The sequence below is a fragment of the Papilio machaon genome, chromosome 2 (assembly GCF_912999745.1).
Source record: "Papilio machaon chromosome 2, ilPapMach1.1, whole genome shotgun sequence".
Lineage (NCBI taxonomy): Eukaryota > Metazoa > Arthropoda > Insecta > Lepidoptera > Papilionidae > Papilio > Papilio machaon.
The window spans coordinates 4,588,904-4,606,586 of NC_059987.1; the positions used below are offsets into that span (position 1 = coordinate 4,588,904).

Genomic DNA, 17,683 nt, shown 5'->3' on the forward strand with positions numbered 1-17,683 from the left:
TAATAAAAAAAAAAATTATATTCTTAAATATATGCTATGTAAATAAATCCTCATGTACAAAAACAAAATATTAAATAAAAACTCTGACAAGTATTATTAAAATTTGTATTATGACAAATAAAAACTTTATTATTTCTAGGTTTCTTAATGTTTCAGTTGTAATACAACAATTAAATAATATGGTAACTAATTTAATGATATAGTGTTGCCATAGATTAATTGAAAAGTATTGTTTAATTAATATTGAATTTGGACAAAAATTATTATTTGTAAGAGCAGATATAAAATGTACAATATTGCATTCATAAATATGCCTGAGATCCAATCATATAAAATTATAAATGTAAAATCATTTATAAAAATTTTATAATTACTTAATGTAATTTTAAATTTAAAAGTAATTCAGCTCAGTTCTTACGTTTGAATATTTCCATTAGCAGTTGATTGTGTGTCGCCATTGTGACTCCTTCGTGGCTTTGGTATTGGATTTGGTGACGAAACATCAGGTTTATCAAATTTCCTTCTTATATCCGAGACTGACAGACGCGCTCCGTGCAAAGTTATATCGTCCTCGTGTAAAGCCGAATTTAGTTTACTGATTTCTCTTTCAAGTTCTCTTGTGGCTTTATCGATTTCCATAAACTCATTTTCTGTACTAGAAATAGATTTATCGATGCTATGCTTTCTAGGATCTTCGTAAAGTTTGCACACAACTTTCTGAGGTTCCTCATTGCTGTTCAAATCGATGTTACTTTTGTCTTCATTTAAATTTATATCATAAGACACGTACGATCCATCGAGAGCATTCGTTAAACTTTTGCTCCGTTTATTGGATAACGAATGGAAGTCTTCTAGGTTACCTCGTCGCAATCTGATATCATCTTCGTTAACACTTGAGTTTCTTCTATACTTATTTATATCAATTTTGGGAAATGACACCTTGTTCAATATATCATCTTCAGAATCGGCACTTTTTACTTTGATTATTTCATCATCTTTGCCGTTCACTTGTTCGTTTGTATCTTCGATTTTGTTTTCTGTATCATCAAGTTTTTCTGAAACCGTCGTTGTTGATATATCTTCGACTGTGGTAGGACTCGTCTCCATACTTGTGTTCTGAACATCTTCATCTTCGACTATTTTGAGTTCAATATTCAAATTGACATTTTCTATCTCGTCATCGACACTTTTATTTTGTTCTTTTTGGTCGTCTGTTTCAGTTATTCTCAACTCTGTTTGTTCCACCTGTAACATGAAACAATCTCAGTTAAAATTCCAGTTCCAATAATTGATAGCTTGTTAAATTCATGAATTAAAATATAACACCAATCAAACTGTAGATAGAAAACAAAAGGCTCAAAGAATAATAACAAGATTTTTATAACTACCGTAACGTCAGGAGAAATGGCAGCAGTTGGCGGGGGCAGGGGCGCGCGCTTTTTCTTGCGTCGTGAGGCGCGTACCGGCGGTACGGGGCACTCGTCGAAGGGGTTGGTGCTCTCCACGCTCAGCCGCGAACCCGTTATGTCGCTGCGGGCCATGCGCGGCGTTGTACTAATAATTCAAACAAAAATTAAATCAGATCTCACAAGTCTCAGGGTAAGACGAAAACTATTCTTGCATTTTTTTAAAGCCTCAACATTATTGAACGTATACAATCTTTCGGTTATTTGAAGGAAAAAAAGTTTTTAATCTTAATATGCAGATTCCGATGAATCATTAAATACCTTACCCAATAGATGAAATAAAATGCAATAAAAGCAACTACACACAGCGTACGGTAGTAGTCGCATTTCCAATCATTAAAGAGAAATGTGTACCTGATGGAGTTGACCTCGTGCTGGCTAGGGCTGCGTAGGCGCTCCTGGAAGCGGGATCGCGGTAGTGGCGTCACCGAGCCTCCATAGACGTACCGGTCCGCGCGCTCCGGAGAGCCCACCGTGCTGCGAACGCCCGTGCCACTGCCCGTTGACGCTGACGAATCTAATTACAACGAAACCATATTGTTGATTACTGACTTAGGGTTAAAAAGAAGTATTACCGGATTATGGTTGTCATAGCCATACATTAATAAATATTAATATTTAAATCCTTGATAACATTAAATTCACTAACAAAATTAGTTTGTTTTTTGGTAGATCAAAAATGTGATTCATAATTCAGGTAGACAATAGGTACGTTTTCATTGGAAGATTCTAGTTTAAGGCTAGAGTCTTCTAATGGTATAGAATCTCTAGATTATTATTATATTATTTAAGTCAAATCCAAGTATTCGGTATTGATTTTCGTGTTTGTTTCTACCATGACTCTCAATAATTTCTAATAGTCGTTCTTCATATGACCTTCCTTCAGAAACTGTGCCGCCCAATCGATTTATTTATTCACAGTATCGACATAAACTGCAGACTGGAAAGTTCGATTCTTGACCATAAAATATATTAAATTTATATAATATATCAAGTGATAACCCAAAAATGTGGAATAATACTTACTGAGATACTTTACTTTTTTTGTCTCATCTCGCATCATCGGTTTATCTTAAATTCAATACATTATTCATTATGAATGTAAAACAATGACAATACTTAGCTGTAGGTGGTATATTTTTTCTACATAACTGAAGTAAAAGTTGATACCTATTTTAAATCTGAAAATCGCCCTTTTTCTATATTAAAAAGTAACAAGTGTAAGTCTCTAACAACGCCCTATTTTTTTCTTTAAATATACAAAGGAAAAAATTAAAACGATTTGAAACTACACTTATGTATGCCTGGTGACCATTATGCTAGTGTGTACAGTAGCGCTCAAAATCAGCGCTACCATACAACTATCATAATGCAAACACTAACTGACGCTACGCCAGTGAGCCCATACGGTCCAAGCCAGCGCTACTATCCTACTGTACTGGCATCACCTAAACCAGGCATTATTATAAGGATTAATTAGGTATAAACTGTGTGTGTGGATTTCAGACTTGAGTAAATTCTAAAATAAATTCCTTATATTCTAAGACATAGCAGAAACTTATGATGGGATTTTTATAAAAGACGAAAATTGTTTTTATTTACATTGCAAAGCCCGCCTGAAGACAATAGGACTGCTCTCTCCATTCTGCTGACTCGACTTGGTTTCTGCTTTTTCTTTTTTTCCTTTCTTCATAAACGATCTTAATGACCTGGAAATAGAAATTAAATTTTTAATCAATTTGATAAATTAATAATGAAGTAACAAAATATATTGAATTATTTATAAATATAAGCGACAGAGAAAAGCACACTTGGCTTGTTAAATTGTTTCTAAACAGTCCATAAAGTTAGAATATTATTTAATAAAGATTAATGTTTTCCGGTTGTTTTCCATAAACTGTTGGTATAATTTTATTATTAAAATACACTACGTCATTATTATGTTTAAAATAAATTCCTTGCATCATCGTTTCCGTATATAAAAATCGTTTAAATGTTTCGGTCGGTAGAGGATGTTAGTGGGCGCTACTGAATTAATGAAAGTGCACTTGATTCCATTTAGTTATGGGTAACTCAACTAAAATTGATGACCTGCAGATCAGCTCACGGTTCACATGTGTGAAGTAGATCAATGGCTCGGAGCTCATATTCTCACCTACACAGAGTTATGATTTGCGTTTAGAGTTGGGAACTGCGAGTCAGTAGGCAGCTTGTGGTTCGTCGGCTCATAGAGTTATGGTTCATTGCGATGAACCGTGAGCTGCAAGTTTAATTTTTGACCCGCAACTCAACGGTTAAATCTGTGCGACCTGAACTTTTGAATCGCTTCAGAGTTGATGTTCACATGTCTTATTCCATCTGAGAGAGCGCAAACGATACAAGTGAAGTGACGACTTTACGATGTTATGCGTAGTTGTTTTTGTTACAGTAAGGTATAAATTGTTGAAAGCACAAAAACATTTTGATATGTCTACCATTTGTTTTGGCGGAACACACTCGTGATTGTGTTCAAGTGTATTTATTTATTTAGTCACTTTATTTATTTGATATGTTTATTTTAGTTAACGCTAGGTTTTTTACAACCTAATAAAGTTGGAAACTGACAATTCTCCGAAGTGAAGAAAATGTAAATGCAAGGAATTTGTACATAGTAATCAGTGTAAAATACTGTTCAGTAAAGTCAAACTTGTTCAAACATCTAAAAAGAGATAAAATTTTATAGACCTATTTTAATTTTAATAATAAAAAGACGACTAAGAACTGACCACCAAAAATAATCATGTCGGTTTCAAAATTATTATTTGTACTTTGTACGTAATCAATGACATAAAGAGAACGTTCTATTTACCCTCATGTTGTCTTAATTGTATAAAAAATAATAGTTACATTAAACAAACATTCCGATAGCTGCAGTAATGATAGGGGTCAAAAGTCTTGAATGCGAGTTGCGTTAGTGTGCGTTGCTACAATCTGAGCGCTCAGATATAATTTTATTGTCTAGGTCTTAGGATAAGTCAACATTTGACCTGATCTTGAACCGTGTGATGCTATTGCGCTTGACATACATTCTAAATTGTGTTAATTTTATAGCGAGAAACGCGCTAAGCAAAATAATAAAGCTTAATAACTTTGATGCATATTAGTTTCATAGAACATTGTTAATTCAATAAACTTATTATGTTTGGCAAATAAAGGACAACAAGTTAACACTCAAACCCTATTATACGTGAGTCCTTCACTACGGTTGACAATATATACCTGTTTAGAGTTTTACTAAATCTGCTTTTAATACAGGATCAAATGTATTTAGATATTAATAGCAACATTACAGCAATACGTGCAAGTTTTCATTGATGACTGATTATTTAATCCAACGTTTGGAACGATTCCAAGCGTTTCGTAGGAAACTAGACCCTAAATAAATAAAGGTAAATAAAAAGTGCAACAGCAATGCAAATATTTAATTACTACGTTATTTAATTATTACGTGCTTTATACAAAAAACTTCCATTGTATTCTATCAAAAGTGTTCTGTAAGAGTTTTTCTGGAGTAAAGGTTTTATTACCTTGCAAAACAGGTAGCACAAATTTAAAATTTTATTAAATCTTAAAATATATCAGTATATTCGTACATTTTGTGACCAATAAGACCGAATTATCAAAAATGTTGCAGCGGATTTATAGAAGGAAATCCTTCATCTTATCCTTCCCGTACGTCATGGGAACCGGTTCATTCGGGTGACTTACTTGCTTGAATACAATGCCTCTAATTTTGGTACAATTACATTACATAAAGGGTGAACGTTCAATCATATCTTGTTCAATATTAGCAATTGAAAGTTACGATTTTTGATTAGTTGTTATTTTGGGATATTTTTTAACCATATTCTAATAAAGGAAAGTTGGAAAGGCTGTGACGGACGACATTACATCCTCTCTTCTGTCCAAAAAGATTTTATCATATTGTAAATGCGTTATTTTTAGCCGACTTCAAAAAGAAGGAGGTTATCAATTCGACTGTATTTTTTTTTTTTTATGTGTGTTACCGCGAAACTCCGCCCCTGGTGGTCCGATTTCGATGAAAAATATTTTAATCGAAAGGAAGTGCTTGCAGGTGGGTCCCATTTTTTTGTTTTTTTTTTAAATAACTAGAAGACTAGTAGATTTTGAATATAGCTTCAAAATTTGTTGCGAAAATTAGGGACATTTTTGCTTTCAGCGCTTACGTAGGCTAAACTATAAGACCTACATAAAAATGATGTATGGCGAATTGTAGTAGCTATTTAAATGTGCTAAATAAAAGTCCGCGATAGCATATCTATCTTTTATAGTTTTCTCACAATAACCATTTTTTTCTTCAGAAACATCAATTAAGTAAATTCATGCCCTATTTCCGACGCTATTATTCGAGTTCAGTATTAACCCTTATGTAAATAAACATGTTCATTACCAAGAGAATTTAATGTAGATTATATTTGCAATTGAAACTATATCATTCTGTCTAATAGTTTAGGAGATATCGTAAGAATAAAATTACGCGGAAACGAAAAATGCTACACGAAAAGCACAATTTTGCTTTCTGGGCTTACGTAGGTCAAACTATATGACTTACATAAAAATGATGTATGGAGTAATTATAGATCCTTAAATTTGCTAAATAAAAGTCTTCGGTGGCATATATCTATCATCTATGGATGTCTCACAAAAACCATGTTATTGTGAACAAACCTCGATTAAAATGCACACGAAAAACAGCGTCGTAAGCTTACGGCGCTATTATATTATATTCGATATGAATCCTTATCCAAATAAATATGTTTGATGGCTAGAGTATTAAATGCAGATTACATTAACCTTTAAACTATGTAATTCTGATCAATAGTTTGGGAGATATTAAATAGTTAAAAACTACGCGCATTCGAAAAATGCTAGTGCGGCGCGCGGCTGGACAAAATTAAAGGCACGCTACGATGTATTAGTTCGGTAATTTTCAATTTGTATACCGATTTTGATAATTATTTCATTGTTTAAAGGATAAGTGGTTATCTGCTGCATTCTAAATTAGTTTTTGAATTGAAGTACACACATATCAAATAGGAACGTCCTTTTCTTTATTTGTCTTATTTATGTCTTTATATGTATTAAGTAAATTTGGAATTGAACTTAAAATTCACTAAAAATTGTGAAATAAAACAAAAATTTTAAGAAAAAAAAAATAGCCGACTTCAAAAAAAAACAATCTCAAACAAAATGCACTCAAAAGTAACCTAAAAAAACCAATTTCAAACAAAATGCACTCAAAAGTAACCTAAATAAAAAAACAATCTCAAACAAAATACACTAAAAAGAAACAAAATAATGTCATGAAAACTTCTTTCTTTCTTTCTTCTCTCTTTCAAAAACCCTCTAAACTCTAAAGAAAGTTCTCTTCTTTCTTGTAACATGTCTATATTGTATAATTATTGTTATTTCGCAGTCGGTGTCGGCCGAAGTAAATAGGTGACATTTTATATTTGAGATGTATTAGACATACTTACGTTTATGTCCCTACTTAGGCCGAAACCGACTCCAAAATAACAATAATTATACAATATAGACATGTTACAAGAAAGAAGAGAACTTTCTTTAGAGTTTAGAGGGTTTTTGAAAGAGAGAAGAAAGAAAGAAAGAAGTTTTCATGACATTATTTTGTTTCTTTTTAGTGTATTTTGTTTGAGATTGTTTTTTTACGTTACTTTTGAGTGCATTTTGTTTGAAATTGTTTTTTTTAAGTTACTTTTGAGCGCATTTTGTTTGAGATAGTTTTTTTTGTTTTGAAGTCGGCTATTTTTTTTTCTTAAAATGTTTGTTTTATTTCTCAATTTTTAGTGAATTTGAAGTTTAATTACAAATTTCCTTAATACGTATAAGAACATAAATAAGACAAATAAAGAAAAGGACTTTCCTATTTAATATGTGTGTACTTCAATTCAAAAACTAATTTAGAATACACCAGATAACCACTTATCCTTTAAACAATGAAATAATTATCAAAATCGGTATACAAATTGAAAATTAACGAACTAATACATCGTAGCGTGCCTTTAATTTTGTCCAGCCGCGCGCCGCAGTAGCATTTTTCGGATGCGCGTAGTTTGTAATAATTTAATATCTTCCAAACTATTGATCAGAATTACATAGTTTAAAGGCTAATGTAATCTGCATTTAATACTCTAGCCATCAAACATATTTATTTGGATAAGGATTCATATCGAATATAATATAATAGCGCCGTAAGCTTACGACGCTGTTTTTCGTGTGCAATTTAATCGAAGTTTGTTCAAAATAACATGGTTTTTGTGAGACATCCATAGATGATAGATATATGCCACCTGAGACTTTTATTTAGCAAATTTAAGGATCTATAATTACTCGATACATCATTTTAATGTAGGTCATATAGTTTGACCTACGTAAGCCCAGAAAGCAAATTTGTGCTATTCATTGTAACGCGATGTAGCCTTTTTCGTTTCCGCGTAAATTTATTCTTACGATATCTCCTAAACTATTAGACAGAATGATATAGTTTCAATTGCAAATATAATCTACATTAAATTATCTTGATAATGAACATATTTATTTACATAAGGGTTAATACTGAACTTGAATAATAGCGTCGGAAATAGGGCATGAATTTAATTAATGTTTCTAAAGAAAAAAATGGTTATTGTGAGAAAACTATAAAAGATAGATATATGCTATCGCGGACTTTTATTTAGCACATTTAAAGAGCTACGATTCGCCATACATCATTTCTATGTAGGTCCTATAGTGTAGCCTACGTAAGCGCTGAAAGCAAAAATGTCCCTAATTTCCGCAACAAATTTTGAAGCTATATTCAAAATCTACTAGTCTTCTAGTTATTTAAAAAAAAAAAAAAATGGGACCCACCTGCAAGCACTTCCTTTCGATTAAAATAATTTTTATCAAAATCGGACCACCAGGGGCCGAGTTTCGCGGTAACACACATAAAAAAAAAAAAAAAAAAAAATACAGTCGAATTGATAACCTCCTTCTTTTTGAAGTCGGCTAAAAAACCAATTTCAAACAAAATGCACTAAAAAGAAACAAAATAATGTCATGAAAACTCTCTAAACTCTAGTAGTTAGTAGTAGGGGCTCAGTTTTCCGCAACTCCACGACAAGCGCGTATTTTGCGTGTCTCTAAACTAAGTTCTCTTCTTTCTTGTAACATGTCTATATTGTATAATTATTGTTATTTTGGAGTCGGTTTCGGCCTAAGTAGGGACATAAACGTAAGTATGTTTAATACATCTCAAATATAAAATGTCACCTATTTACTTCCGACGTTCTTACGGTGAAGGAAAACATCGTGATGCAACCTGCACATATCTGAGAAGAAATTCAATGATATGTGTGAAATCAACCAACCCGCACTTGGCCAGCGTGGTTGACTATGGCCTAGTCACCTCTAACTTGGGGTAGGCTCCGAGCCCCTCGGTGGGGACGTATAGTGAGCTGATGATGATGATGATGATAGACATGTTACAAGGAAGAAGAGAACTTTCTTAAGAGTTTAGAGACACGCAAAATACGCGCTTGTCGTGGAGTTGCGGAAAACTGAGCCCCTACTACTAACTACTAGAGTTTAGAGAGTTTTCATGACATTATTTTGTTTCTTTTTAGTGCATTTTGTTTGAATTTTTTTTTATGTTACTTTTGAGTGCATTTTGTTTGAAATTGGTTTTTTTAGGTTACTTTTGAGTGCATTTTGTTTGAAATTGGTTTTTTTAGGATACTTTTGAGTGCATTTTGTTCGAGATTGTTTTTTTTTGAAGTCGGCTATTTTTTTTTTCTTAAAATTTTTTACAGTTAGCATTATCAGGTAACCGCTTGCTAGTTTGCCACCTTACACTATATAAAAACCGAAAAGCATTTTCATTTGCAAAATGGACGATAATAATTAGTTTCAGAGACTGTTATGTTAATATTTGTTTTGTATTTTCCATTATTTTTACAGTTATAGTTTCAAGTGGAGTAGTTTAAGGATCTTCTCAAAAGAGGTCGCGACCTTCGTTGTGTGCTCAGGTGGTGATAATGAACACACTAATGCAGGTCTAACTAAACAATCATGGCGTCTATGTACATGACCCACATTTAGTTCACATTCTTTCTGTGAGCTCATTCATTTTATATAGCTTATCTTTTATGATGTCATAGATTTAAACAAAGATTTGGCATAATATAAGTATAGATTTAAAAAAAAAAACAAGATAAAAACGATTCGAGATTTTCCGTCACCGAGTAGAAGTGTAAAATTAGTAAAATTTGGTCTTGAACTATGTCTGCTTTTTATTACACAAATTTTATTTATTATTTTTTTTCAACCTAAACTGATACTATAGAACATAAGTAAACAATAATCCTAGTATATTAAAATTTAGAGTATAGTTATATATGTACATGTATTTCTAAATATAATATCATTATATTTGTGCATATATTTACTTATATTTATGAGACTGAAATTATTTTTTCATATCTGTAGACATTATGTTAGGATGAAAAGGCTTTTTAAACGGGTTTATCAGCGTACCGATAGCTTGTACAAACTTACGGCGATATTGACCTTGTCCAAGTCGTTATTATCAGGTGAGCATAATATTTATATTAGGTCGTACGAAAAGATATAAAATATTTACTGTTTAATATGTGGGCGAGATTAGAACAGATGTGCTGAACAGATTTCATTAAGGATATGCTATTTATATAGTTATACTAGTACTGTAGTTCTGTTTCAATTTGTTAAATTCTAATTAGAGATGATTTCATTCCACATATCTGAAATTTTGACTTTAACTTCATCCTAAAATTCGACAAACCGCTTTTTTGTTACCCATTTATCTGCAAATCTACCCTATACCTATATTTGAGAATGTTTGTAGGTAACCGTGATACTATTTTATCTTTAGTTGTTTTTAATATTTGTTCATTTTCAAAAGTAATATGACTACAAAATAAATAAAATTTAATGTAATCTAAATTGATCACGTGTGTAATCCGTGTTATTTAAATAGGTAAACTTTAAAAACAAAGGGCTTCAATCAAGGTATCGAGTTTCTAGGTTATGAACATTGCATTTAGTATTCTCAAATGTTTTGAAATATCGTCTATTGTGCAGCGTTTGTAAATTAGTATCAGTAGTAATGTATTTAATTTATACACCTGACAGACCCGAGGCGTTTTATGATAGAACGGTCTCCACTCGCCCATTGTTTTCATCATCGGCTATTTAAGTCGAAAATATGCAGAAGCGAATATTACGTCACGTTTCATAGATTTTTGACGCATAAAGCATTAATCATGTTTCAAAAGTTTAAATTAATATAATCACTAAAATAAAACTGCGTTTACATTTTATATATTTTTTTATAATGTACATAAGCAAATTCCTACCACTATACCTATGTATAACATTCATGAACCTAGCCATCCTATGTAGCAAAAGTAACGTTGATAGCTATCGTTATCGACTGACGTGACGGTCGCCGTGGCGCTTGAACGTCAATTATTTATTTCCAAGTCTCAGATTAGTGTTTGGTTTGTACAGAAACATTGTTTTGTCTGTTCCTTTCAGAAAATATATCATAGTATGTTTTGTACAGTATAGTGAAAACGTACGGTTAACAAAACAAATGGGTATTGTAGGAAGTAGTACAGCACGATCAATGATGACTTTGCATGTAGGATGCTGGAGCTGAGTTGGCGGTAGTATCTCGTTACATTTGCACTCCGCCTAATTGACTGCAATAAATTGTAAAAGTATACCATGTACCAGTGTGAAGGTTATTGCGCATTTTATATGTAAACTGTAATTCAATCAAGATTAATTGAAGGAAAAAATTGTTCAATGAATTCATAAAGTATAATATAACAAGTGTCATAGGGATATTTTTAAATTTGAAGTCTAAAACGTTTATTCTATCGCTGACTAATAGTAAGGGAGGTTTCTCTAAAACACCGCTTAACTTTGAGTTGGCAGTAAGTAACTTTTGTAAACCGTATTTGTGAATTTACAGTAATTTTAAACCTGGTACGAAGTAAACGTAGGAAATAAGCAGCTGTTTTTTAAACTTATAGAGCTTTGAATAAGAAGGCCATCGGTTAATCAAAATAAGCTTAGGTGCCTGCACTGAAGTCGATTCTTTAATAACATTAAGCGGCGAGGCGAACAGGACATTCACCTGACGATTCGCCGATAATATCGTACTGGTGGCGTGTTACTCAGACTGGCTGCAAATACTGCTGTCCGGATTAAAAAAAAGAAACATTTTTTTATATTTAAAGGAAAAAGGTTATTATACGTTGTACGGACAAAACCCACAATATGTTTAATGAAAAAAAATTACATGTTGATTTTGAGATTAGAGATTTTATTAGATAGATTAGAACTCTACCAATGTCGTGAATCTGATCTATTGATTCCACTGAATCCAGTGAATTAGACATGATTTTCTATTTCCAGTTCACCTGTTCCACTGACCTGGTGAACTGGAACTAGGATACATCAGTATGCATCCAGTTCTTTCTTTTGTTTTACTACTTTAATAATTTCAAGTATATATTTGTTTCAAGAATTTAAACAAAATATTTGAGAGAAGTGAGACGTTACTAACATTTAATTTCATATTTTTTCATAGCAAAAAAATAACCTTATACAAAACATGTAGTAATACAATATCTAATCGCATGCTGTGCTAAATTCTCGAGTAGTGTGTTCAAGTAGGTCAATGTATGACTGTATCATAGGTATTTGACTACAACATCTTTTTTGCAATATCTGCATTTATCTAGTAAATACAGCATTTTCGAATACGCTACTAATACTTTTCATTGGTCAGAAAAATAAACAATTCCTACAGTAAAGTTTCAGTAAACTAATATATCAGCGTAATGACTCAATTAACGTGATAAAAACGATAAGGTTCCAAGATAAAAGTCATGTGAATTTTTTCACTAGAGCCAAGCTATTTTATTATTTGCCTGAGCGAGCGAGAGGAAAAAGGATTAGAGTTATGTTTCTGAACTGTGCGTAGTAGAGACATTTAGGATTTATAATAAAAAGGAAAATAATTAGAGTAGTTTAGATAAATATTATTACAGTTAGCGAAATACAATAAGGCGTTTTAGTTTTAATTATAGCTACGTTTTATTCTTAACTAGCTTTTGCCTGCGATTTTGTCCGCGCGGAATTAAAAAAAATGGAAAGTAGCTTAATATGTGTTCTTTGAGACAGAGTTCTAAATACCAAATTTAATTCAGATCCATGCATCCATTTTGAAGATACATTCTAACAAACATCCATCCATTCAAACATTCGCATTTATATTATTAGTAAGGGTGAGAAGTAAGTTTAAAAAAAACCCGTTTAATAAAAAATAATAAGATCAAGTTTAAAGGACATAGTGACAATGAAATGTTTGGTCTATGAAGAACATGATGCACTGGACTTAATATACAGGACGAGTCTTAATCAAAGAAAATATTAAAAGTAATTAATGCGAATGTTTGGATGGATGGATAGGTGTTTGTTAGAAGGTATCTGCAGAACGGCTCAACGGATCTCGATCAATTTTGTATAGATGTAGAGCATAGTCTGGAAGAACACATAGGCTACTAATTAAGTTTTTTTAATTCCGTGCGGACGGAGTCGTGGGCGACAACTAGAACATTGTGTTACATTATCATAAGCGAACGAAATATACAATCTATTGTAATGACGCAATACTCGATTGTGACATTCGGTTGTCAATTGACGCAATATTGGTTAGCAGGGACATGTGACAGCCTAGATTGGCTACAGCTGGTTAGGCGGATTGCAGAAGTGTTAATCATGTCCTAGTCTGCTACACACAAACATAGCACTAGGTAGAGACTCTGAGTGAGTTGATTATAGTTATAAGTTCATCGTATCAGAATTACTTTGTAAAAGATATGTACAAATTTTTAATGTGATCTGACGTATTTATAAATGTGGTGTGAACATTATGTTCGATATCATGTTACGAGTGAATCCGTTGTTTGCACAAGAAAAGTAGGTCCACGTAGTTTGGTCTCGTTACCTTAATAGCGTAATATTTAATTATTAACTACTATTTAACTCTATTACCACGTTATGTAGAAGTTTTTTAAGTATACTTTTATTAATTTTGAATTATAAAATTGTTGTGTAAACCCCGAAACAAGAGTGATGACTTTTACATATTATATTTAAAAAAATAATAGTCACAATAGTTTATATTAATATTTTATTAATCTCAGCTGTGATACTTGTTATTAATTAAAGTTGACAACATGTTTTTAACACATGAGTGTATGTTAGTGTTTCGATAGTGGAAACCCACAGAAAGAAAGTGATGTACATTAAACAAAAGCAATCTATAGAGGAAACAAATCATTATTAGTACGCAGCATGTAGCGCAACAGTTCACGATTATCCTGTTTTAGTTCGATCATGACATATTCAGACTATTTTATATGTTTTTAATTTAAATAGTAAACCAGAATTCCAGCAATTACCTACTATGCATACGCGTACGTCATTACTTTGTTTACGGCCAGTGGAACTGACTTCAACTCTATAAATAAATTGACGCTCACTCATTCCATGCGACAAGACGAAAGAATTCCGCACAGAATTTTGATAAGACTACATAGACTAGTGGAAGAACAGTTGTGTCAAATACGTAATATTTTAAACATTGCATTTGCACATTGAAAACCGTGATTAAAATTTCTGATTAAATCAATCCGTACCACAATAACTGTATTGTTACTCCAGAGGTAAAAAGTCACTGTATGGTTATACATCTAAACAGACGATCTACGAGAAAATCACATATTTGTGAAGAAATTAAAAGATATGTAAAGTCAACTAGCACACAAAGGGCCAGCATGGTTAGCTATGGTCTATTCACCCCTGACTTAGGGTAGGTTCGAATACTGCGGTCGATCGTATATGTCTACGACGAAGTTCGACTATAAATCTACCGATTGGGCAAAATGGAGTGTAAAGTCTGTGTCGTATAGTCAACCGACGTGGTAGTTGTATCGTGTTACTGGACAATTTACATGAACAACGCGGACTTAGAAATCGCTACAAAATTGTGTTAACTCGTCGAAATGCAACATTTTCTATTCACTATAATGTATTGCTATAAATATCACAAAGCAATGTTTCATTATGTTAAAACATAACAAATATAATACATAAAAACTAAAATATATCATTAAAAGGTGTCCCTTTAGGCAAGGTTTCATTATTATTTCACAATTATTTGCCAAAACAAAATGAAAATTAGGTATGTGTGATACAGTTAATTGCTGAAATTAAATTAAAAATTGAATAAAAGTGTCATATTAATTAAGTGAAAACTTAATGAGGTGATAAAATTATTTATCTGATTTTATCCAAGGATATTTGTATAATCGAGTTTAAATTGCCTTAGTTTGAAAACTTGAGTCAAAAAAGGTCTTGGTCAATAAAGCCACATGCAATGCTACATACAATTCGCTTGAAACTGTGCCATAAAAAATGTAGGTATAAAGATAAACACTAAGTATAGATATAATCAAGTTTTGCATGCGATTTTATGATTCACTGTGATCTTTGCATCTCAGCAATTAAATGTTTGACTCCACACATGTTGTACGGCGGGTACCTTCATACGCAATAACATTGTCACAATGAATTGTATCACGTCTTATGTACTTTAATCACATGCGAAGTCATCGTGTTAACAATGCCTTTATAAAATAACGTATTGTTATAGGAATTTTTCGTAAAAATCTTTTGGATGAAATGAATCTTTTAGATATTATGCCACCTTTTTATCAAAAAATCGATATCGAACTATCGAGTTCTATTCTAGTTTACTAGAATATACTCCTTGGTTCTATTTACCTTTTAAAATAAAGAGGGAGTTAGTAATAAAGTACTAATAATATACCAGTAATATACTTAAGTATTTTTATCAAGAAAATAACTAAAGAAAAAATTCTTTAGTACTTCAAGATAGAAATGAAGTAATAAGGTTTTGCTGGAGTACATAAAGTTTGCTCTTTTGATATTTTATAGGGATTATTATATTATATGTTAATATAATTATATGTTATATAAATTATATGTTAATATTATATATTAATTTTATAGGATTATTTTACATTAATGCTAAAATTTAAGGAACCAGTGAAATAAAATATAAGGATGCATTGTAATTGTATGTACTTGATAACTTTGTAAACTACTTGAGGTCATTAACCTATTTATCGAATGTGACGAAACAATCATTAGTATTCAAAACCTGAATTCAAAATTATCCAAATATACGTTAACACGTTTATTTGTGAAAAATGTTTGGAAAATGAGTACTTAAAATAAAGTATGTACGTGGAAAAAAGTCAAGGTCTTACTTCCTTGTATAAATATGACATTAGAAGCACCTTTTACCACTCTCAGACATTGTTATGTCCCAAAAGTGTCTAAGACCAATTTGACCATTTTTGATTCATAAATACCGGAATAGGGGGAACTAATTGACACAAGGTAGCTCACGATTAATCTTCACAAGTTAAATGATATTGTATAAAGTAAATTGGATGGATTAAATAAATATTTATACAATTATCTCACTTGCAGCGGAAGACGGTAAACATGGCGTCACCGCTAAATTAACAGCAAAATTATAGTATAAAGAAGAAAGTATTAAGTGCTAAATAAAACTGTTAACTTTTTAAAATTTCAAAACATTAAGTAAAATATCAAAACACTCTCATTCATTAGACCTTGCTTTGACTTGGACGCTTTAATGTGTAATTTTGTCAGAAGGCATACAAGGAAAAAAAGAAAAAAAATACAGAACTGCGAATAGGTGTTATCCTTAACTTATCTAAGTACCTGCTTTTTATATGTTGTACGTACTTTTATATGAAGGCGCCCTGCCTTTGCCTGACAGGTGCCAAATGGAACAAAACGCTTCCCTCAAGCCGAGTCATCCGCGTGAGTGTTTATTTATTTACATACATTTATTAATCTCATTGTTTTTAAAAAAATACCTGATTCGTACATTATTGTTTTAATGCAGTCCCTTTTTTATTTCGTAATATTATTTTTTAGTATTCATTCCGTGAAAATAATAAAAACAATTGGTTTATGTCGCGAGAAAATATCGAATACAGAGTGTACTCTTTAATAGGTATTGTATGGAGAATGATGCTTATGTTACATATTACAGTTAGGCTAATTATCTATGCTTTAATGGAGGAAATATTTCTATCATGCACAACCAATCACTAGCTCGCAGTATGCAATTAAACAGCATTTGAGATAGTCGAATGACGCATGGGCTACTGAACATTGACTATTAATAGCCGGACATTACGATCTTTTCTATTTATTTGAGGTCCCTGTATTAACATTGTACAATAAACAAAGAATACTACATCAATGAACGCCTTCACTGATCTTTATGACGTGCGGTCGGCGCGAGACCGCAGAATGTGCAGGGTTTGTTCCCGGATCGCCGTTCGACTTGCGAAAATGATAACATTATACATCGTATCAAAACAATACAGCCAATCATACTGGTGTAACAAAAGAACTAAAGTATAACGCACAAGAGGTAAACTTACCAAGAATTTCTTATGTCCTTAAATGTGATGCTGTTCGATCGACTGAGTTTACGTCCAATCGTCCAGAAACGTATCTTGTTATGGTTATCCTCCTCCCGAAAGGGGTTCAGGTGCTCAGGATAGTCATAAATTGAGACTGTCTTCCGAGGTCCCGCCATCGTCGTCATAGCTGCGACTCCGAAGATTTTCCGATTGTAAAAATTTTACATAACAGGGGCACAGCGAAACAGGCGTCGTCCACTTCGTTTTTTATCTGTTATCACTCTGGTAAATTATCAGAACTGATATAGTGTCGTTATCGCGGCGAGATAATAGGTCTGTTTGTTTTATTAGAAGTCGATTTAGCGTCTGAGCGCTCGGCGTGGCGACGCGCGGCATACTAGCGTGGCGTGCCGTGGTGGCGGGCTGGCGAACTGGAGGCGGCTTCAATCGCCCCGCGGCACTGCCTCTACCCGCTACCGCGTCAGCGTGAGCGCAAGCGATCGCTTGCACTGGTGCATCTTGAGCAAATGTGCACTGCACCGGCAG

At 32.6% G+C, this 17,683-nt stretch overlaps 1 protein-coding gene across 1 annotated transcript; it reads right to left on the reverse strand.

Moving 5' to 3' along the window:
* Window positions 1–407: 407 nt before the first annotated feature.
* Window positions 408–17,683, reverse strand: LOC106718787. Its single transcript, XM_014512973.2, has 5 exons — window positions 17,156–17,683; window positions 3,069–3,175; window positions 1,821–1,983; window positions 1,389–1,554; window positions 408–1,245 (listed from the first exon to the last, which is right to left on the reverse strand). The coding sequence occupies exons 1-5, from the start codon at window positions 17,320–17,322 to the stop codon at window positions 415–417; spliced, it is 1,434 nt and encodes a 477-aa protein (XP_014368459.2). The 5' UTR covers window positions 17,323–17,683; the 3' UTR covers window positions 408–414.

Excerpts from the sequence above, each read along its gene's own strand:
- LOC106718787 (XM_014512973.2), bottom strand. The coding sequence starts at position 17,322 with ATGACGACGATGGCGGGACCTCGGAAGACAGTCTCAATTTATGACTAT. Across the intron at positions 1,555-1,820 it reads CACGAGGTCAACTCCATCAG|TACAACGCCGCGCATGGCCC; the intron begins GTACACATTTCT and ends TTGAATTATTAG. Across the intron at positions 1,246-1,388 it reads CCATTTCTCCTGACGTTACG|GTGGAACAAACAGAGTTGAG; the intron begins GTAGTTATAAAA and ends TTCATGTTACAG.